Genomic DNA, 24,347 nt, shown 5'->3' on the forward strand with positions numbered 1-24,347 from the left:
TAATTTTAATCTAAACTTACTTGATATTTAGAAATCTCACCTCTGCCCTGGATAAATAGGGAGAGAGAAAGGGTAAGATATCTACAAAACTCACTGCCACCAATACTGCCATAGCTGCTTTTTCCTGTTCTACCATGTCACAACTACTGTTGTGATTTTTTGATACCTCAAATGCCATTTTTTCCACAAGGGGAATAATCTTTAATATACTAACAACCTAGAGGTGTTCTGTCTCCCGTGCCCTCTCCTCTCCCCCCTTCTCTCTCCTGTGTCAAGACTGAGGTGCCTCTGCAAAAGCTGTGTGGGCTAACCTACAAGGCTGCCTTTTCCCAGCTAGCTAAGATTGTAAATCTTGAGACTGCAGGAGCCATGGGTCCTGCATAAGAAATACAAAGAGAGGGGTGGAAGAATCACAAATTACATCCAATTACCTTTGAAAGTATTTTGTTTCCCTTATACAGCCTCCTCTTTTGTTGATGGAGTGGGTGGGCAAACCGTGGGAGGATTTCGTAGAGGGAGATGGGGATGTGGAAATCCAGTAAAATGACAAGCTTTTGGGAGTAGAGTGAGTGGGAGAAGGAATGCAGTGAACTCTCCTTAGACTTGGATTTGGGTGTAATTATTAATGAGCTAAACCGCAAGGACCTGAAATGCATTCTAATGTGTTTTATAAAAAGAGCAATACTATAGACAGGAGTTGTCACTCTTTTACACTGCTGCCCTGTTAGTGGGATGAGATTAACTGTGGACTCCATATGGGGTTTTATCTCCCTTTTTGTTACCTCTCAGTCAGTAGCAACAAAAGACCACCTAAAACTATGAGCCAAGCAAGGCACTAGCGGTTTCCTTGAGGGGTTTGCTCATCTTAGCAGTATTAGATTGCATATCAGTGGTGTATAAAAAGGTTTCTTTTTCAAATGCAATTCTGATGGCCAAGAGAAGCAATAAAAGTGTGTGTGTGTGTGTGTGTGTGTTGAGGGTGGGGAATTTTGCAGCCTTGCCCTCCTATGGACTAGCAGCACAAAACTATCTTGAAAATTGCAGAGGTGGAAGGAAAACTGATGCACAGTGCCAAGCTTAAAAGGCTCAGTGGGTGTATTGAGACCTACAGGGAAATTGAAGGGGTGGTTGCGGGGAAAGAGGCTTAGAGTTAACGTCAGGACTGGGTAGGGTGGGAGAAATGGAAAGTGAGGGTGTATGCCGCCCACGCTGCTTCTAACCAAACAAGGTTGAGAAGAAAGAGTATGAGATTTCTTTCTCTCCCTGAAGATCAAAAGAACAGAAGCATTGCAATCTGGCATTCGCGTAGGAGCAGTGTTGGTGGAGGGGAAGAAAGTGCCTGTGGGACTGGGAACATCTGCTCTGAGAAATCGCTTTAAGACTGGCCAAGTTGCAAGGAAGCTGTGTGAGTGCTTGTTTTCATAGAGCAGACCACAACCAGTAATGGGGCGGAAGGAATGTTTGACTGGAGGAAGCTCTGTATCCCCTGCTTACCCTTTTCTGAAATATTTCATGTATTTTATACTGCTTACCATTATAGGGCGGGTGGTGGTGGTTTTGTACTCTCTTTTTTGGATAAGGTTATTGTTATCATTTATTTATGTGGCATTATCAATGTGCATGGTGCTTTACAGTAAAACAACCAAAATCAAATTTAAACCAAAATTTAGGTCTTACCAAAGGCCTAAAATCTAATATATATGTATATTTTCGATGAAATCATGTTCATTGTTACTCATAGTTATGTATATATGGAGGGAGCTAAAACCAAGTCACTCTTATGGGAACCCCTCTGCCCCTGACTCTCCCAGTTTTGTTAGACACCCCACCATCTTACAAATGTTCAGAGGAATATGTATGTTTTTATTTAAAAACATGGACCTCTTCCCCATGCCAAAGGAGCAAAATATAGCCCCACAAAACTGCCCAGGAATGACTTTTAGATCTCATAAAATCTCTTTCGGGTCAATAAACATTTTGGTAGCAAGGACCCAGAATTGAACCTCTAATGCACTTTTGATTGAGGTGATAGGGATATGTAGATAGTTTTAAGGCTGTGGAGAATCTCACTTTACATTTTCTTTCTAAAGCATCATCCTACATCTTGATTTTTTTTGTGGTTGAAAGACCTGATTTTAAAAAAATCCAAATATAAGATAATTCAATAAAATGAGAAGCTAGCAGCTGGAGAATTTACTAATTTTTTCATATCAGTTCCTGGCCCTTGCTCCCTTGTATTTCTAGACCTTAGTACTAGGCATGGGCAAATTAATAGGAATCGTTAATCGTGTATCTATTTTGGGTTCTGAACAGGGTTCCGAGGTGGTTTGGTGCTTCGAATTTAACCTTCCAATTTGAAGTGTTGGCGCTCATGCATCGGAATACCTTTGGATAACCTTCGGATATATGAGAAAGTCTATTAATTCAACCAATCTCCTGGCTAGCATTAGGGTTTAAGGGCCCCATAGAAACTAAACCTGGAACGTTTTCTCTCCTGGCTATTCAGGAGAGAAATCCCCCTTCCCTTCCTGGTTGGTATCTATCGGGCTCTTAAGCCCGCTGCTGTCCAAGAGAGAAATCCCCCTTCCCTTCCTGGTTGGTTTCTGTGAGGCTCTTAAACCTGTTGCTATGCAGGAGAGAAATCCCCTTTCCTTTCCTGGTTGGTTTCTATGTATGGTGTATGTATGCATGGTGTAGTGTAGTGGTTTGAGAGTTGGACTACGATTGTGGCTTGATTCCCCACTCAGCCATGGAAACCCACTGGGTGATCTTGGCCAAGTCACACACTCTCAGCCCCAGAAAACCCAATGAAATAGGAAATAACACTTTCAAACCAGGAACAGATTTCCTTATTCAGAGGCTGATGGCCATCTGTCAGGAGTGATTTAATGGTGTGCTATGATTTCTGTTCCTTGTTGATAAATGTCATTTCCTAATTGGTTCTGTCATAAAACATGGCAAAACTTTATTACACTGCCAAAACTTTGTCTTTGCGCAAGGGACATAATCCTATAAAAATAGCACATTATGGTTTGTTAAGGCTCTGTCCACCAATTTAACAAAGTTTCAGCCACAAAAACAGAATTTCTGAAGTAGAACAACAACTTTCAAAGTAAAGCCAACCCAATGAAACCGGAAATAACACTTCCAAACCAGGAACAGATTTTTGTTATTATTAAAAAAATTTTTTTACAAATCTTTGAAAATTTGCTGAAAATCTGAGGATAAGTCAAACATTCTTAGATTTGGTGAGCTAACAGTGGTAAATATGTTCCACCACTGTAGCAAATTTCATTAGGATAGCTCAAAAAATGAGGGAGAAAGAAGCACCTCAAGTTTCCCCATTGACAATAATGTTTTCCTTCATGTGCATGCGCATCCGCCATTAATGAGGTACATACGAAGATTATGAATTTTCAGAAAGTTTCAAATTTTTTGCTTCAAAATTTGGAAATGACTTTAGAAATGAAGCGCCAGCACCCCCTACTTTCCAAGCGATTTTTGAACCATTTTTTTTCATGAAGCACACATGCCTACTTAGTACTGTAGCTAGCTACAGGACAAAATTGTAGAGAATGTAGAACTCCACGGAATTGTATTGTGTTCCAGTCTTAAAGTTCCAGAAGCCTTTGGGGTTGAGTGACTCTCTTCTTACTCCTTCATGGTGTCTGATGAAATAAGCACATATGGTAGTTGATGCACCTGTGCAGGAACTATCATATGTGCTCATTTCACAGATCACCACTCCAAGAAAATGGTTACAGGTAAGTAACCATCATTCCCCCCCAATCTGCTGAATATCCTCTCCCTGCACCAGTCGTTTATTACTTGCTAATGATAAACAGCCTCTCCTGTATCTAAGATCAGGTATAACATGTTTGCTTCTGGGTTGCTGTGAGTCTTTCGGGCTGTATGGCCATGTTCCATACATAGCCATAAAGCCTGAAAGACCAACAGCAACCCAGTGATTCCAGCCATGAAAGCCTTCGACAATACATGTTTGCTTCTGCTTGCTTTATCCATTGCTCCTCCTTTCTTTAACTTCTACACTGCCATATAATCCAGAATCTCAAGACAGACAATCCACATTATCTGTTTTGAACTGGATTATCTGAGTCTACACTGCCGTATAATCCAGTTCAAAACAGATAATCTGGATTTTATACAGCTGTATAGAAGGGGCCTCCATCTCAGCCACCATTGTATCTACAGGCCCCTTCCCATTATGGAGAGCACTCCTGTAAAGTACTTTTAATAGTAGTACAGAAAAGGGGGTTTCAACAAGTGTTGTTTACTGCATGACAGGCAACACCTGTGGAAATCCTTTTTTCTACACAGTCATTAAAGGTGCAGGAGCCATCATCAGGTTTCAGTCTGATAACCCTATCCACCATTCTTAGATCCACCACCTTTTTATAGCATTTCTCTCTCTGTCTCCTCTCTTCCCTCATTTCTGCACTGTAATACTTCTTCAGTTATACTTGTGAGCATTCTTCTGTCCTTTTTTTCATTAGCCCACAAGACTTTCCCTTTCTGCCACATCTTTCATTTCTCATTCTGCTCCTTCACTTACGTTCCCCTCAGGTTCTGGTTTCTCTCCAACATTGCTTTGCCTGTTCTTCTCCCTTCCATGATGCTACATTTATCTCTTGTGATCTCTTCTCAAACTCCAGTCTGCTGCTGTTTTCCCAAGCAGTTTTAATCCTATCTAAATGGATTTCTTTCCCTTCTTTTCCAAAAGATATAACTCCACACTGCCTGATAGCTTTGTTCTCATTTGGGAACATTTTGTACCTTAATACCAGCTGATGTCAGAGGCTTTCTGTAGACTCAGTACTGAATAAATAGCCTGGTTAATGCAATTGGTGTAGATGCACTCGAGACATAAGATTTTAATTAGAAGAGGATAGGGCTAAGACAGTGGATGTTTTCAGTTCTTGTACTTTGATAATATAGAGGTGGGATAATCTAGTCATCTTCACAGTTGAACATCATTCGCACTATTACTATATCATATTGGCTCGCTTCAGTTACCAGTAGTTCGTATTTCGTGGAACTATTATTTGTAGGCTCATTGACATTTGACTGTTTAAATCTAGGCTTCCTAAATTTGAAATTATTGTAACTGAGATTTTTTTCCATAAAGTTTCTTGCAAAATATGGACACTGTACAGAGGGGGAGACCTAGAGCAATTAACAATGGTTTCTATTCAGGTTTGTTTCTGTGACAATTTTAAGCAACCATTCTCAAAACCTGACTTTTGGTGTCAGTTTGTCATTTAAAGAACATCATAGCGATCTGTGGGCTTCATGGTGTTATGCATTTTGTTGTATATTTTAATATCTGCTTGAGGAAAATTATTCGTTCATGTGGAAACATAGTTTTCATCTTATTTTCAGTCCTCATGTATTAGCTTATTGAAGACAACCTTTATAAATATGCAAATTTGAAATTAATTTTCTTTTTAAACGATTTCTCTAGAACAGCTTGTATTTCCAAATATTTTAGTCTTTCTTAATCTTTCTTTTGTTCTACAGCTTGTTTAATTTTAGGTCTCCTATATTGAAAACCTATTTTTCTAGCTACTATTCCCTGAGAATTGTGTTTGTGGCACCCAGGGCCTTGGAGACCAAAAAATGAGATAAAAACTAGCTCCAGCTGCCATCAAGGCTTATGTGGGGCATACTTTGTCCCACCATGGCTATGTTGGGTTCAAGATCATTTACTGTTGTTAAAAATACCCTGTCTTGGCACAGGGAGATTTAAAAACATGAGGGGAATTCCCCACACCCTCTAGAACAGTGGTTCTCAATCTTTGGGTCTCCAGATGTTTTGCCTTCAACTCCCGGAAATCCTAACAGCTGGTAAACTGACTGGCATTTCTGGGAGTTGTAGGCCAAATCATCTGGGGACCCACAGGCTGAGAACCACTGCTCTAGAAGGAGTTTAATGGCCGTTTTTTTAGTGGAATATGATAGAAGTGCAGCCTTCCAAGTACTCCAGGAGGAAAGGATTTGGCTCCCCTAGCCTGCTCACCCTTGCTCTACCACCATAAGTTGCGACAGTGATGATTTGAGTTGTTTTTTTAAAAACTGATATAGTAACAGTCCATTTTCTCCTCCTTGGATTTATTTCACAGGATGGCTTTCCTGATTTTCAGGATGCAGTCCAGAGTTTCTATCATCAGGATTCAGTCAAAATTCAGCAGGCGTTGTCCAGAGGGAAGTGTGAAGACCTGACTGCACTTGGTTCACAGGTAAATGAACTCTATGTTGCAACAAAAGACTCCTTTTTCCCTTTTGTGTTTTTTCAGGACCACTAAATCTTTCTCTCTCCTTATGGTATTTTCTGTCTTGATCCTGTAATCTGGCTGTGATAGTATTACTTTAAATGTAAACATCTGACTTACCGGGCTGGTTACTGTTATTTTAAAAATACAGCATTCTTTCATTTAGGGTAGGCAAAAGGAGGCTTTAACTGTGGGAAAATAGTGTCCAGTCTGACGCAAGGAAAATGTGTCAGCGACAGCTGCCTCTTGTTGCATTACATTTGGTAGAGGTAAAAAAGGAAATAAAAATGACTTTGGAGATGCTCATTTTAATTTTTAAAAACCCGAATCAATGTGTTCTTTTGAATTCAGTATTCCAATACAAACACCTTCTTGATATTGAGTAAATGAGAAATTTTACAACTTTTGATAAAGCCCATGTGGGCAAATAAATGATGCTGAATATCATGTTTGAATATCATTTTAATTAAAATGGAAAGTGAAAAAACACTTGAAATGTGGGCTGACAGATTTCTTCTAAATATACTTTAAAAAGCCTTCACGATCCACCAGACTGATCTCTTGCCCCACACTTACTCTGCCTTTATTGGATATCACCAAATGAACAGCAGTTCAGAAATCCACCCACCATACTTACCATCAGCAAATATTCTGTCCATTAAAATGGCAAGATGAGCCGCATTTTTCCAGCCAAGCGATAGTAAATAATTACCTATTCTGAGCTTGGGATTGACTTTAGGTAAATCAGCAAATATCCTTTTACAAGTGCCAGTTATATGAAGATTGTGATTTCTCAATACAGTATGTGCTGTATTGAGCAACAGTTCATGTAGTTTAGTATTGTCTGTGTGTACTGGTTACACATATTCAAAGTCTCAGGTGGAAATCTTGCTTAAACTTTCTACTTCTGATCTTTTTTAACCTAAAGGTGAGAAAAGTATGGTTTGTGTATCACATAAATCTCCCAGTCTGCTTTTTTGAACTCAGCTGCTAAAATTTCATGTAAAATTGCCATTCCAGATTTCAGCAATTACTAGGGTATATTCCATTTTAAACACATGCTTTATATCAGGAGTTCTCAAACTTTTTCGGCTGTGGAGCCTTTTTTGAAGCAAAAGTTTCTCGTAGAACCTTGATAAATGTTTATGTTTATACTATATTATAGAAAGATAGATCAGGCATGGACAAACTTCTTGACACATTGTATTTTTGATGCTAATAGCAGATGGATAGAAAGTGTTTGTGTGAACTAACTGAAAAACATGAACAAATTCCTATGCATACTGCACATATCTCATTCGTAGTGCAAAAAAAGGAAAAAAAGATAAAACAACACAATATTTAAAATGAAGAACAGTTTTAACCAACATAAACTTAACAGTATTTCAGTGGAAGACCTCAGGGGCTATTCAGTCCAACCCCCTGCCATGGAGAAAAAGCACAATCAAAGCACCCCAAACAGATGACCACCCAGCCTTTGTAACAACAATAATAATAGCAGAAACCCCAGGGGGCATCCCGTTCAAATCCCTTCTACCATGAGGAAAAGCACAATCAAGGCACCACCTGCGCGGTGGGAGGGAAATAGGGTTTTGAAAGCAAGGAAGGTGAGAGGAAAAAGGTCTTTTGGGGGTGAGGGAGGCAGGGGAAGGAAGAGGAACAGAAGAGAGGAAGGTAAGCTTGGAAAAGGGAGAAGGAGGGAACCGCTGAGCCCTTCGGTATGCTTTGCGGAGCCCCAAGGGCTCCACGGAGCACACTTTGAGAACCATGCTTTATATGAAAAGGGCAGGGTAAACTTCCCCAAGATCCTAGGGAGGGTGAAATTGGTGCTCAGATCTACTAAAGTTGCCCAGCCTTGTTTTCACTGTTTCGGATATTGTGATCTGAGTCTAGGTATGGTTTTTGTCGACCATGAAAGAGTGCCTCTCCTTTTCTCTTCCCAAGGTTATAGACTTGGGTATTTTTAAACCTTCGTTTTTGGTTATGCACAACCAAGAAACTGTAGTGTTAGATTGGGAAACAGGAAGTCTCTATGTCTGGCAGAAGAGTTAGAGGAATAGGGAGTGCATAGGAACAGCACAAGTTGTCAAGCTCATAAGCAATGTGAAGTAGACCTTCAACGCTGATAATGAGCATACATATTATTTATTTACTTACAACATTTATATCCTGCTCTATCTCATCCTGAAGGGGTCTCAGAGCAGCTTACAAATTGGCAACAATTAAATGTTGTCCAAACAAACATACAAATACAATAACACATACCTTGCAATCCTTGAAATTTAAATTAAAAATCAAAAGCAATCCATTAAAAGTAAGTATTAAAAACAAGTATTAATATTTAGAGAATATTCCCCAACTGCCATTTATGTCACCAGCCCAATTACTTGTGATCTGTGGTTTTAAATAGTTTGAATAAAATGGGTTGTTACAAGTTAACCCTTGCGGTAGTTTACCCTTGCCTCCAACTCTTAGGTAGGAAGAGAATATTTCAACCCTGAAGATATTGACTGTGTCTCTATCACCACCACCATTCTCCCATCTCTCTTTGTCATGGGGCATCTTTTATAGAAAGAGGTGGCTTTTGGGGTTTGCTCACACCGCTTCCTTCCCTTTTTCTCAGATGAAATGGAATAAAGAGTGTTAAAGTGGTGCGTTAATTGCTAAGCATTTCCTTCCATCTTCTTGGGGAAGTGCACCCTGTTCAAATGATCAAGCACCATTGAGAATTAACCGACAGGCACAGAATAGGCAATGCTTTGTTCTAAACCAAAATACAGTAGAGTCTCACTTATCCAAGCCTCGCTTATCCAAGTTTCTGGATTATCCAAGCAATTTTTGTAGTCAATGTTTTCATTGTGATATTTTGGTGCTAAATTCATAAATACAGTAATTACAACATAACATTACTGCGTATTGAACTGCTTTTTCTGTCAAATTTGTTGTAAAACATGATGTTTTGGCGCTTTATTTGTAAAATCATAACCTAATTTGATGTTTAATAGGCTTTTCCTTAATCCCTCCTTATTATCCAAGATATTAGCTTATCCAAGCTTCTGCTGGCTCGTTTAGCTTGGATAAGTGAGACTCTACTGTACTACCCTCAGGCTAATAATAAGGATGCATAGAGCTTGGAGAATCTCTCAAAGTTCAGTGTATAGATTATTAAGCAAGCTGATTATTCGTACATTCAGAACCAATAACCAGTCAGGGAAAGGAACACACAAATCCCTAATTTTCCTAGTCCTCCCTCTCTGTTAACAAAAAGATGCACCTTGAGTCCTGGTTAGTCTGGCCATCTTAGGACAAATCAAGGACAGGGATAAGTGTCTCAGGAGCAAGTGAGCTTCATCATCCCTAAGACACAAAACAGCTCCCTCTGCCAGCTTGTATGTATATGCATTCATAGAGGGCTGGGTTTTTTTTTTAACTTTTGAAAGGTTTGAGACTGAGCATACTGTCCCTCACAACTTATGCAGCGAAACCCCTCTGGTAACCCAGTCCATACTGCCCTCGAACTCTGCATTAACTTGGCGCTCAGTCACTTGCCCAGAATTGCTGCACATCTTAGAAAACAGCCTAAGGTTAAGGACAAAGGCAAGGGTGCCACTATCACAGGGCTGTACTTTGTATCTTGGTACAAATGTCTCATTTTTGTCCTCACCCCAGTATGTGTGCATGTGTGTGTTATTTATTGTAGTTCACAGCTAAATACATTTAGTTTATTTGCTGCTCTTGGAGCCTTTTTGGTGTTAGCATGGAATGGAAACACAAAATGAATAAAACTAAACTGTCTTCCGTAAAGTTGCAGTTGAAAGACATATTTTGCACATGCACAGAAATTCCCATGACAAGTGTTTCTTACTGCCTGCAGTAGGAGAGGTCGTGTTGACCTAATGTGGGTGTTCTCTCTCAGGCAATGTTGTTGCAGCTTTACCTTCGTGCTGCGTAGGCGAGTGAGGATTTTCATTTTGTGAGGAAGGGGGGGTGGGTATTCATCCAGCAGAACAAATAAGGTCTGTGGATGTTTTCTTTACAGCGCATGTGTACAACTCCTCAGCTGGTGCCCTTTACTTGTCCCCTTTTCTACCCTTTGTCTCAATACTGTGTTAAATAGGGACAAAATCTTAAGAGGTATGAAAATGAATGCACAAGCTGACAGAGTAAGAGTTCTATAACATTTTAGATGCTCAAACACTTCAGGCAACTAATGTTTGTCACTGATGTAATAATAGGGTTATTTTGCATAATACAAAGGTAAGTAGATCCACTGTTTCTGGTTCCTGCCAAGTACGTCTCAGTGATGTACAAATGTCCAAGAATGCCATTCATGCCACATTCATGCTTGAAATGCTTTGGTACAGGTGCCATCTGAATACGTCCACATTCAATTTTGTACATAGGGCTGAGCAGCAAAAACAAACAATACACAAAAACTATGCTTGTTCACAGATATTGGAAACCAGAAGTACCCTTTTTATTCCCCAGCAGTATACAGGCAGTCCTTAAGTTCTGAACAAGATAGGTTCTGTAGGTTTGTTCATAAGTTGAATTTATTTGTAAGTTAGAACAGGTATATTTTAAGTGTAACTCCAGCCAAAAATAAATATTAGCTTTGGATAGCACACTGAAGGGTTATCACCCCTGTGGTGTTTGTTTTGCTGTCTGTGCAAAACAAAAGATTTCACCTCACTTTCTGTCCTGGTGATAATTGAGTTTTGAAAAAATAGGCTTGTTGGGAAACAAGGACTGGTGATTGAGTTTCAATTTAGATAACTTTTCCCCATGATAACTCTTCCAGGAGGGAATTTCCCTTTTGAGGGTTAGATTTCTCTCATTTCCTGTTGTCTCACCCCTGTTCTTAACTAAGTCGGATGTTTGTAATCCGGAGACTGCCTGTATTTCCTTTTTACTATATGCTTCATTTAAGTGAACAGAAAATATGTCATTTTCGCCCTTTTGCAAATGCTGATCTGTTACAGACACAAAGATACCATATTTGGAGTTCAGAATTCTCTTGATAATTTATAATGTCCTCTAGCAAGTTGCCATGCCTTTCTAATTATCTTTCTTTTGTAGTGTAGAAGTGTGGCTCTTTTCCTATACAAATTCTGTACACTGTTATTTTCTCCATGTATACTGTCATCCTACACGTTTCAGAATGGCAGATTGTTATGATTTTTTTTTTAAAAAAATGATGGATAGTGCTTTTCCAAAAATAAAACTTGAGTGAAACCTTGTCATAATGTTTCTGTTGTTTCAAGGGAAAAGCAGATGTTCTTGTTGCTCTTGAAATATTTGTGTTGTATATACAAATATTTCAACAGGACTAAAGGAGTTTAAGAATTTAGAGGGGGGAGTTGTGTGTGGCCTTGGAGTTTCAATTCCAGTTAAGGAATGATTTCAGGTAGTTACCAAAACCAAACAGGCAGTATTAGTTATTCTTATGAGGATATTTTGTATACCATCAGGCATATTTCCTGTCCAGGCCCCTTTTTGTCATGTGAGGTTTACTGCACCACACACACTTCACTTGTTAGCTTTCTCACAAACAGGTGGTAGAAGCCAAATTGGCAATATCTTCCAAGTGACAACAGTCCTCTCTTTTGCCTTGGCAGTTTCTCACACTGATGAAGGGCCCTGGCCTCCTTCTTGAGGACTGCTACTTCAAAGTGGTCTTGCCTTGTCCACTAAAAAAGCTCTCTCCAGTTCCTATATCACAGCTGCTAATTCTTGATAGGTGCATACAGAGATGAAGCGGAGTAGGTGTGTCATTTTTTGAGTGAACGTTGCTCCCCACCATTATTTTCACTTCTACAACGATATATGACCTCTTCCTATTTGCTGCTCGCATCCATCTGTTTGATGACACCTGTCCATATTGCTGTTGTTTTTTTTCAGATCCCTAGCATGTTAATCTGGTGGTTTAGATTGGATGTATCTTTTGTTTGTGTTATGATAATATGTGAATTGATATTTATATAACTAGTATATTATATATTTATGCATATTGACTGTAGCAAGTAAAAAAGCTTCAACTGTGATATTTACATATTTAATTCCCTTAAATCAATTTATTCCCCATCTCAGTCTAGATAGATTCAATATTCCCCCTATATCTGTTTCAGCACTAACAGGATTTACTCCCATTCTTCCTCTGTTTCAAACAGCAACAATAATATAAGAACTTTTTCAGGGTGGAAAGAGTGATAGCTTTGTAAGTGACACAAAGGCTGGCCAGCCAGTGCTGTAAATAGATGTGCTCTTAAAAAAGTGGAAAGGTAGTCTCATAACTGACAGACAAATCACTGATTAACATTGTGAGGCTGACATGCCTGCCCAAACCCAAAAGAATAATTACTTTCTGAACTTAATTTGAGCAAAGCAGCAGTACAGTACAACCCCATATCCACATGAGATGCATTCCAGAACTTCATGTGGATACACAAAACCACTAATAATAGCCTGCCCTATTGAACTAAAGACCTCTGGCATAAGCATATCAAAAAGCTGCATTAGAGGACCTAGGAAGTGCATCAAGAGGAAATACTCTCTAAGTATTGCTACATCAGGAAAGATGGGAAATGTTTGGATCTCAAAAGGGTTGGCCTTAGTCAGGATAAGATGTTGGATGGGAGAGAAGAAGTGTATCCATTAGACCCTGGAGGGAGGGAGGGAGGGAGGGAGGGAGGAAAGAGACAAGGAAGGAAAGACAAAAAGGAAGGAAGGATGAAAGGGTGGAAGGGAATGGAGGGAGGAAAGGAAGGAGAAAGAGGGAGAGGGAAGGAAGGATGAAATTTATTTATTTATCCCACCTCTCTCTACCCCTGAAGGGGACTCAAACGATAGAAGGGAAGGAGGGAAGGAGGGAGGAAAGGATAGGATAGTGACAGAGAGGCGGGCCTGATAAAAGAAGCTAAGGGGCCGCATCTGCGCCCCCCCCCCCCCCCCCCCGGCCTGAGTTTGCCCATATCTGGCTTAGAGGCTCTCTGCAAGAGTTTTGTATGTCTATGTATAATCTTTGTTCATCTGGAATGAGACTGAATAGTGCAGGATGGCAGTGTTTCAGCTTCATAGCTAGAATGATGATCCCAGATTTTTGTCACCTTTATTGTTTTTTGAGAGGAGGTAACCACAACTGCATCTTACTAAATTTGCATGCAGATGTGTATAACAGAAACATCTACAAACATCAAAAATCAAGCATCCTATCTTTTAAAATCACACATATTTGTTAAGAGAAACAGAGGTTGTCCATACTTGATTATTCTGACTCTGATTTCCTCCCTGCTTTTGGAGATTTTCAGTATAGTTGTGAGTCTTCCCCTTCTTTGAGTTGTCCTTACCCAGGTTGCAAGGTGACTGGCAGGGAAATCAGACTTTTCTGTGTTCTTAGCATTTAAAGCAGGCATGGGCAAACTTTGGCCCTCCATGTGTTTTGGAGCCTCTGGTTGGGGCAGAATAGCTGCACTTAGCAGTAATTATAACTGTGTCACATGCTTAATTTCAGCCTGAGAAGATGATGGCCAAACAGATGGAGTTCCTTTGTACCCAAGCTGGCTTGGAGAGGCGGCTTTCCACAGGTCTTTACAGGCAAAACTCAGAGGAACACAGTCCCAATGGCTTGGCTTTGGATCACGTGGATGGGCAAGGTGCAGTAGTTTCCATTTATGATGCTGATCCAGTAGTGCTACTTGCTAAATCATACAAGGCCTGAAATTTGCTGTGGGGAAAGGAGAGTCTCATTGGGGAGAAATAAGAGATGGCTGGCCAGTGTTCAAACTGTGTAGCTCTTCTGTGAGAAGAAAGGGGTTCTCTAAAACCTGTGCTGTGATCTGTTTTGAAATATAATTTAGTGCTGTGGTAAATTTGTCTTCTCTCATTTTTGCCACTTTGGGGAGGTGTGCATGCTCCCACGTTCCCATGTGATTTTGATATTTTAGTAATACAGTGCCAGGCCTTTTGGGTCCAGTGGCCTGGGATTAATTAAGCCATGCGTGTAGGGTGCCTCATGTATCTCAGGAATGTGAGAGCATAGAAAGAGGAGAGGTGGCTCAAGTACCAGTAAGGTAGTAGTTCTCAACCTGTGGGTCCCCAAGTGTTTTGGCCTACAACTCCCAGAAATCCCAGCCAGTTTACCAGCTGTTAGGATTTCTGGGAGTTGAAGTCCAAAACAGCTGGAGACCCACAGGTTGAGAACCACTGCATTAAGATGTTGTGGAGAGCATATCAGCGTGTGTGTGAGAGAGAAATGTGTATGTGTGAGAGAAAGAGAGATAATGTTGTGTTTTCACATGAATGCAGGTGGTAGCTCTGAATTAATAGAATATCTGTTCTAATTTCTTTTAGGTGAAAGGCCTTTGAATCTCCGTATGTCAGGTCTACCAAATAGACATCTGCCACATATTTCGTTAGATGGAGAGCCTCACGTAGTGAAGCCACTGTGCAGCGAATTGAGTCGACTGTATGCCAGTGGTGAGGCAAAGTCACAATCTTCAGGTAAGGATTTATTTATTTCTTCATATACTGTATTTCAATTCTAAGGTGCACTTTATTTCCCATATAAATATCTTTAGAAATGGGGTGTGTCTTAGAATCGCAAGATATCTATCTATCTCCTTTTTTCTGTTGGTGGTACTGAAATTAGTGTGCATCTTGCAATTGATGGCACCTTAGAATCGATGAAATACCGGTAGTAAACATGAACTGGACCAAGGAATTGGGGGAGAAACCTCTAAAAGGAAGCCATTTGTTAGTGTCAAAGAAAATGGAAAAGGAAATCTCTTCCTATCATCGTGTGTGGCATTTCTGCACTTAATGAAATTTCAGACTTGCTTCATATATTAATTAGGAGATGAATTTGTACACACTGAAATCACTTCAGCATGATCAGTTCTCATGTCACAACAGAAATATATGCAGGCACCAATCAGATAAGGCAACTGGATGGTGAGACTGGTCCTACACTGGTATCAGTGGCCTGAATCCTAGTCAAAGAGAGAGGCAATATATAGGTAAATTCCATTGACTCAGTGGGTCTCCTATGGTGCCTTGCAGGGAGACTGCAGGTTAAAAACTGACAAGTTTTAAGTCCCATAGTTTTCCTGCCAGAATGCTCAAGCGTGGCTGATGGGGATGAAAGAAGGGGGCCTTCTCTATGATCGCTCCTCACCTCTGGAACATCTTCCCTAAAGAAACAGAATGGCCCCTTCCCTCCTCTCCTTTAAAAAGCTTAAAAAACCCATCTATGTACATTAGGTTACGCAGAGGAGGAAGACTTAATGCATCTTTATATATACTCTCACCTAGAGATTGGATACCCACCTCAGCTTGTTGGAAGTTGTAAATTACCTTTTGCATATGTTTTTAATGCCTCTTAGTTTACTTTGTAACCTGTGGGATTGTATCATGGTAAATGTGTGCGATGTGATAGATTTGTTTATTTAAAGTTTAATTTTGGTTTAGTTTATAGGTTTATATTGAGATTGTTTGTTTATTGTTTTGATTTGATTCATTGTTTGTTTGTTTGGCATTGAATGTTTGCCATTTTGGTAATTGTTGGAAACACCCTGAGTCCCCTCGAGGAGATAGCGCGGGTTATAAATGAAGTATTATTATTATTATTATTATTATTATTATTATTATTATTATTATTATTATTATTAGGCTTGATAGCTTTGAATGTAATTGAGAGTTCTAGTATAACCAATAAGGATGCATTCCCCTATCCATTTCCTACCATCATCTACTAAGGTGACCCAAACTGTCTCCATTATAACTTTTCCAAGCTTTGAGAAGTATCCACATCCTTCAGCCTGTTAAAGTGTGGCCCTGATTACAGAGAAGCATTTCAGTCTCTTCCATCTAAGTGTGTGATCAAGTCCAGGCATATATTCCATTGTTATTTAGTCATACATGTGTCTTGAGTGCCTGACAAGTCACTGAAAATCCCACATCTCAAGTAGCCTTTTTTCAGTAGCTCAGTACAGGTTGTCCCCAAATTACAAACAAGATAGGTTCTGTAAGTGTGTTCTTAAGCTGAATTTTTATGTAAGTCGGAACAGGTACATTTTTAAAGTATAACTCTAGCCAAAAAAAGCTTTGGCTAGCACAGGGAAAGGTTAACACCCCTGTGGTGTTGGTTTTGTTGTCTGTACCCCTGTTCAGAAGATTTCACTTCATTTTCTGTCCTGGTGATAATTGGATTGGAAATATTTGGCTTGTTGTGGAAACAGGGATTAGTGGTCAAGCTTCAGTTGAGACACTTTTTCCCTTCCTAGATGTAGATTTCCCTAACTTCCTGTTGTCTCACCCTCGTTCTTAACTAGGAGTTGTATGTGAATCAGATGTTTGTAATTTGGGGACTGCCTATACGTGTTTTTAAATGTATGCGTGCATATGCTGATGGATTCTTATGCATGCCCAGAATTATTATTATTATTATTTAAAATCAAGCCTACGTCCACTGAGTTCAAAGGTGGGCAACTGCATGGGGGCCAATGGCCAATTTCACTCCTGGCCCAGACCTCACTGTAGACTGTAAACACACAAACATACAGCATACTTTAATTTTCTTTACGGAGCTTCTCAAAATAGCAATAGCAAATGAAGGTGTGTCTCTACTGCCATTTTTAGAGAGACTGCATAAAAATTGAGATATTTTCTCTGAAGCCTATCTCAGAAAAGCCACAGAAAGTGCATGTGCCTGCTGCCATTTAAAAGTGACTGTAGAAAAAAAATGAATGTATTTGGGGGCAGTCTGGAGGTTGTGGGGTAGGGTGACGGTACATTGCACTTTTTCATGCATTAGTGTGATTTTGGGACACTAATTGTTCCAAATTCATACTAGTTTTTTCAAAGGGGACCAAAATGGATTGGGGAATGAAACTATTAAGATTAGTCTCAATTTGGTTTAGCACATTTATTTAAAAGATAATTCTTGTTTTTGCTGTTGTTACAGAAGGCCTGGGCATCATGAAAGATTTTCCTCACTCAGCTTTCAGCAACCTCGAAAGAAAGGTCATAAAGACAGAGCCAGAAGACACAAGATAGCCATGTTTTTTTTTAAAAAGAAATTATTTCAGCTTCAAACAAGAAACAAAACTAGCCTTAATAACCAGTGTTGCCTCATTGAAATAAGTGATTTCATAGCCAAAGCCTAAGATCCAGGACAGTTATATTGAGGAACTGACATTAAAAAAAACCCCCAACCTCTTGGACATTGAAACTGTGGTGCAATGTGGGTACAAACTCTATGAAGAAAGTGGCTTCATAATATGAGAAAGGTTCACAAACTAATATTGTGAGCCCTTGTTATTTAAGAATGTATTGTGTATTTGTATAACTTAAAAGTAAAAATCTAGGTGTTAGAATGTGTATTAAGTCTAGTAGATGTGGCTGCCATTAATTTTACTTGAAAATTTAATGTCTACTTTAAATGTAGATACAGTAGATATGTTTGTGGGTTTGGGTTTTTTAAACCCTTTGTATGGGGCAAGGGGGGCAGAATGTGGGGATGGGAGGAGCCTGGTATAACATTACTTTAACAACGGGTTTGCAATGTTTCTTTTTTTAAAAAGCAGAAAATAAGCAATTCCATAAATGTTATAGAGATATAGCATTTGAAAGAGCTGACTGTATTATAACAGGCATTTTAGTACTTCTTGATGTTATGTCAGTCTCAGAGACTTCATGAACATACATTTGCAATGTATTTATTTACACTGTATTTTTGTCCACTGTTTAAAGACTTGAGGGGGAAGAAAAAGAAACACACAATTGGTTCATACTCTGTGCTCTGCTCCCATCGTAAAGGATTTCTGATTAATGCTTCCAGAGGAACTGCCAAAATGATGGCAAAGTTTTTGGAACGTTGCTTAGTATTTTTTTTCCAGTTGGAATGCTTCAGATAACAGAAGAGGTGGAAAAGCAATGCAAGAAATGTAGACACTCTGAAATAACCAGCGAATTCATATTAAAAAAAAGGAATGGGAGATGAATATTCTACTGGTACATGAATAGGTAAACAGCTGCTTTAGCAGCCTGCTGGACTATTTGTATACCATACGCTGCCTATACTGTAGACTGATAACGTTTTCTTTCGATCTGCTGTAACCACATCTTATTCTATGGAGAATTTCTTTTGTGTGGGTGGTTTGTTTCTCAAAAGTGCCACACTTTGTGTATAATGTAATGGTTGACTTATAAGAGTCATCTTAATTATTCACCTTTGGGGTATTTTGGTGTTGTGTCCATTGTGCATAATACCATTGTGACTTGTCACCTTAAGTAGCAGCTCTTTCTTCTCAGCAGTACTTAAGATTGTGTGGCAATTAATTGAAGTTTCAGCACCTTAGTCTCTAGATATGTTTAGCTACAATTGCCATTATTTTAAATTGAGGGTGGTAGGAGCTGCAATCCAATTCAACGGGGATGCCAAACTGTGGAGAGCTATTCAGTTTATAAAACTGCAGACTTTGCTGAAGAACAGTGTTTTTCAAGGTACTTGATGAGGTGGAACATCCATTTTTCTGCAGTGTGCAACTGACTGGTACAATTTTGTGGCATGTTTTTATCGTATTCTTGTAGTTTCCTGGAACCATAGTCAGTGACTCATAGGCTGCCACTGGTCTACAGATGGCTACTTTAAGCCTTAGAGTCCTTCCAGATGGTAGTGGATGGGTAATGAAACTGCTACCAAATTTTACTGGCCTCCTACTATATCAGGCATGGGCAAACTTGGGCCCTCCAGGTGTTTTGGACCAGCTGTTAGGAATTGTGGGAATTGAAGTCCAAAACACTTGGAGGGTCCAAGTTTGCCCTAGCCTATGCTATGTGGTCATGCTCTTTACATCTGCAAATGTGAGCTGTGTGTGAATCATTTTGCACCCCCTGAAATTGTCCAGATAATGTGTGATGCCATGTACATACATGAGTCTCAGTTCATTATAATACGTGTTTAATAACTGTATTACTTGATTTGTGGAGTCGCACTGACTACTAGAATCACCAGTGCACACATTTTTAAAATCATGAAAGGAAAAATGTTTTTTGTTAAAGAAAGTCTAACTGCTTTGCAGCCAAATATGTTCAGATGAATTCTGCAACTTAGTGGATCGGAAGAAGAAGAAAAGAAGTTCAGTTTAAAGTAACTCATTTTATTTCTTTGTGACCTTGCCACCCAAGCGTGTGTCCTTGTTCCCAAACGTTACAAGTAGTACTGCCTCAAATCTGAGCAGTTTCACAAGACAAGACAGCTATTACAGGCAAAGAACGCACACGTTGCTATCCGTAGCACAGAGCATCTTGGTCTAATAAAGTCCAGTGTAATGTAGTGTACATTTAAATCAGTAGTACAGACCTATTTTTTATATTTTCACTTTTAAATGACCTGACTCAGCTGTGTTGTAAGTAGATTTTCAAAGTGTTGTTTGTTTGTTTTAACAGTCCAGCAGACCATTTCAGGGCCAATAAATAGGCTTTTCGTTTTATTCTTAATTTTTTTAAAAAAAACATTTGCAGGATGTCTTACATGACTTTTAAACTTTTATCAAAGTAAGCTCAAGCAGCTAATGAATACTCTATAAGTCTTTCCTAAGAATCTTACCCTTCTAACCTTCTACTCTGTTCTTATATCCCAGGATCTGATCCCAGATTATCTGGCAGTTGAGACTCATATAATCCAGTACAAATCAAATAACCTGGGATCAGATCCTGGGATACAAGTACAATGTAGAAGGGGGCCTTACTAGATGTATCTTATTGTCAACACTCCAGCTGGCACAAATGTGCAAACGGCAGTGAAATAAAGAGTCCTTCACCCAAGTAAGTCACTTCAGAAAACAGTGAAAACACATTTTCTTCTGGAAGACGTCACTTCCAGTCTTGTAATTTAGACTTATCCCCGGTTTATTTGTCTTCACCAATACAGGGAGAGTTTGATGTGGGGCTATCTATGTAACCCTCACTGCTCTTTTCCCCTTCTGCAGAGGGCAACTGTGTTGAATGATATCACACACGCTGTTGAATAGACTCCAAAACCATGACTTTTTAAATCCACAAATCCTGCATACCTTTCAGTTTTAAAAGATAGGCTTCTTTTTAATGCTAATCATTGAAATGTTATGGTTACAGTCAGTGCTGTGCTGAAAATTCATTCCATGTTTTTGATAGGGAAGAATTTTCTTTGGGGGAAAATGTGCAGAGGAAAGGGAAAAGAAATGTCATTTGGAGAAAATCTCATGGGTAGCCTTCAGGATATCATACCTGGGGGAGGGGGGCAGGGAATGTGTGAATGTCCTATTTTTTATTGTACTGTCATCTTTCTGGCAGCATCCCACACTCCATATAAAGCCCAGGGGAAGATCTCATCCTTCAGAAAGTCCCATGGGCAGCCAGGGAAACAGCAGAGTGCAAAAGAAATATGCCAGAGAAAGAAAAGAGCACACAGGGCACCACCATTAACGACACCATAGAAATAGACAAACACTGTACAGGATCTTTGCTGCCATATATAGGGCAGAGATGGACAACTGCAGAGGTGAGGGACCATATTTTTCTCCCCAGAACCGTCCCTGCAGGCCACAACCCCCCATGCCAAAGGGCTTCAGTTTTTCTTGATACTTCCTGTAACTTTTGGGAAACACTACAATGAAATCAGGTATTTGGGATGGGGTCATTTTAAGTATTTGTGGATGTTTACAGCTCTCTAGTATGGGCTTGAGGTGAAAATTGCACTTAAAAAATCAGGGTGGAGGGGGTTATGGAGATTGGTTGATGTCTTCAGGAACCAAACGTGGCTTGCAGGCAGTACTTTCGCCATACCTGATTGAAGGACTCCCATTGCCATCATCCACATAAATCTCTAGAGCAATACTATATGTGGGGCACTGTGAAGGGTACAAAGTAGTGGCAGCACCCCAGGTAAATGCTTTCTGAACAAGAAAAGGGAGGCTCCGCTATAGCTGCTGCTAATAGTGAATGTCACCTATGAGGCCTTGTTGGAAGATTTCTACTCTTTCACCTGTCTGCTCCACAGAAATTAGTGAAACGATCTTCACCCCTTCCACCCAATTATCTTCCCACAAAGAGAGCGATTGTTTATGCACGGCTGTGTTGTCAATAAAACAAAATGTCTGGTCAATGGCCTTTTATTTCTGGAGGAGGAGGTAATAATCAGGCTAAATGTTATCTGCAACAGGGTTATTTTGACCAAAGTGTGAGCCTCATCTGTCTCTGTATTTGTATTGTCTGTCTGCATTTGTGTGCCTTGATGGTTACAAAATAAAAGTCATCTTTGGCAAAGATTTTTCCACACCATGCTTTCTTTTAAAGTAAATAAAAAAACAGGAACAAGAGAAGCCTATCCCGTCATAGAAATAGCCACATTTGTTTAATCCCATTTTGCATACCTCTTCGTGGAGACTGCTAAATTCTGGGACTTTTAGGATTGCTAAAAATGACACATTTGGCAGTCATGGGTTCCCATGCCAGTTTGACATGTCTCTCAATGTTATCTGCTGTTTTAGATATAATGAATTAGTGCCATAAAGATTCTGCATTGAATCTGAAGATTGTAAAAGTAAAGTCTTCTGTAGAAACATGGTTTGCTTGTTTTGAATGTGTGTCTATCAAGAAAGGAGCTACAGATAGAGCATCCTTTATCCAGAATTCCAAAATATTCCAAAACCTGAGATTGTCCACATAGGTGTCTGGGACAGTTCCCACTGGCTGCTAATCTTTTGCAGGCAGATTTTTAATTTATGGATATACTAATTTGAGGAATAATAGGGTGTAGTATTCAGTTTGTATTTGTGCTGGGAGCCTCTTTCCCAAACAGTTTTCTGCATAATGAGCATAGTCCCAATGAAAATGATTTTTAAATCCAAGGAAACAAAAGTACATTCTAGCACAGGGCAGTAACCCGTATTCATTCCTCTTCAGTGAATACATATTGCATTGCTGTAAATTGCCATTCAGTTTTATTTACATACAACAGCAATTCCATAATTGAGATTCCCTTAAATCAGATTCATAGGAATTTATCACACAAACTCACATTCCACTTTCCTTGCACTGTCATTGACAATAGAGTACCTTTGATAGCATACCTCTTTAGTTGTGCAATTGCATCAGTTTGTCCATTCATGTTTCCTTAATTTTTTAAAGAATGATTTTATAATCCCAGCTTTGAAAAAAAGGCAAATTTAAGTATAAAGGAGCTTGTATGGCCTAAATATCTGGGCTGCAACTCATATAGAAGGATTGATACTTGGATACAGATGCCCAAGTACTTAAATAAAATGCATAGATATCCCAACAACTACAAAATGTTCACAGAGGGAATTTATTTGCCTTTAGTTTTTAAAAGCCATGGCAATGGGAGATGGCACAATCTTCTGTCATCCCATATATAAATCTAGGACAGGGAAGCAGTATTGTATGTGCCCATCTTATGGAGGGTCAAGCCTACCATTAGGCAGAGTGAGCTGTTGCCTCAAGCTGCAGATACAATTAAATGCCAGCAAAGTGTGGTTTAAGCTGTGTGCCAGACATCTTGCAGTTTACTCCCTAGGCTAGCTAACCTGCGCTTTCAGATACAAGGTAAACTTGGTCCCACTTGCTATTGCTGAGAAAGATTCAGCAGACAGTCCAAATTCCTTGAAAAGGGCGCAACTTAGGTTTTCATCTCAGGCAACTTTTGGAATTATTTGATACAGTACAAGTATGTAGAGTAGTAGCAGCCATTAACAAAAAAGTTGTTCCTGAGTGCATTCATATTTGTGTTTTCAAAGTAAATTGAAAATGCCATTGGCTGTCCAAACCTTTTTGTTTTGATGTTGCACTGAAGAAGACACTGAAGTCGTCAGACTCACATGCCAGGCTGTGGAAAGGGGTGAATGAGAGTCATTTTGTATTAGCTCTGAAATGTTTATGAAACGACAAGGGACACTCATAACTAATAGAGGAGAAAGTGTTTTAGAGCATAGTAACAATTCACTTTTTTATATTTACACTGGTTGAAATCCTCTTGGGTATTGGTGTATGTGTAAACAGCATAGTTATGGCTCTTTGCAGTGATTCCAACCCCAAGACCGTAACATTGCCACTTACTGTAAAAACACTTTATTTATAACAATAGCTGCAGCAGTTAATGGAGATCTGTTCCCTTGTTGCTCGGAAAGCTACTGGTGGATGTTCCTATCTTCTCCCATGAGTGATATCTGGTGTAACATTCAGAAGCCAGACCCCTGTGACATTTCCCTTTTGCCCCGGAGATAATTTCTGAAAAAGGTGGGTAAACTATCAGTTAACTGTGCTACCTGATTAATGGGAACAGAGCCTTGACGCTTGCTGTGGCTGCTTTGCAGTAAACGGAGATTGGGGGACTTTCATGATTCCTAGTTAGCTCATAAACCAGGAGTTATGTAGGGATTGTGAATATGAAACAATCACAACTGCATAACTCTAGGAGCACATCCACACCTTAGAATTAATACAGTTTGATGCCACTTTAATTGTCAAGGTTCTTTGCTATGGAATCCTGGGATTTATAGCTTGGTGAGCACTAGCACTTTGGTGGAGAAGGTTATAGTGTTGCTATCGATGTTCCTGTTACTCTAGTAGAGAAGGCTAAAAAAACCTTACAATTGAAAAACTTACAACTGAAATTACAATTCCTGTGATTCCATAGCACTGAGCCATAACAGTTAAAGTGGTCGCAAACTGCATTAATTCCACTGTGTAGATGTGTTTGTAACGGCCCAACAGGATTCTGGCCAGTGTTACTGATCTTTTTAAAAAGGAAACGGCCAGATCCCAAACAGAACAATCTCATCTAATTTCCAGGACAGACAGGTTATCCAGCAGAACACTGAGCAGAGATTACATGTGCTTCGTCTAGATATGGATTCCCCATTGATCACTAAATGTGTTCCTTTCTTTTTCTCTATGCAAACCCAGATGCTCTTCTCCATCTATCTTCTGTGGCAGGATTTACTCAACCATTCAATAACGCAAGGAGGAAACTTCCTTCTCCCAGCACCCATTGACTATCAC

At 39.5% G+C, this 24,347-nt stretch overlaps 1 protein-coding gene across 1 annotated transcript in view; it reads left to right on the top strand.

The window, feature by feature from the left end:
• The window catches only part of nab1 (NGFI-A binding protein 1), a 55,017-nt gene extending 33,422 nt beyond the window's left edge, over positions 1–21,595 (top strand). The window contains exons 5-8 of the mRNA XM_003217418.4: positions 6,141–6,257; positions 13,801–13,942; positions 14,640–14,789; positions 17,251–21,595. Coding sequence (XP_003217466.2) covers positions 6,141–6,257; positions 13,801–13,942; positions 14,640–14,789; positions 17,251–17,342 — 501 coding nt within the window. The 3' untranslated portion in view covers positions 17,343–21,595. The remainder of the gene's footprint in view (positions 1–6,140; positions 6,258–13,800; positions 13,943–14,639; positions 14,790–17,250) is intronic.
• The last annotated feature ends 2,752 nt before the right edge of the window (positions 21,596–24,347 follow it).

This window comes from Anolis carolinensis, chromosome 1 (assembly GCF_035594765.1).
Source record: "Anolis carolinensis isolate JA03-04 chromosome 1, rAnoCar3.1.pri, whole genome shotgun sequence".
Classification (NCBI taxonomy): Eukaryota; Metazoa; Chordata; class Lepidosauria; order Squamata; family Dactyloidae; genus Anolis; species Anolis carolinensis.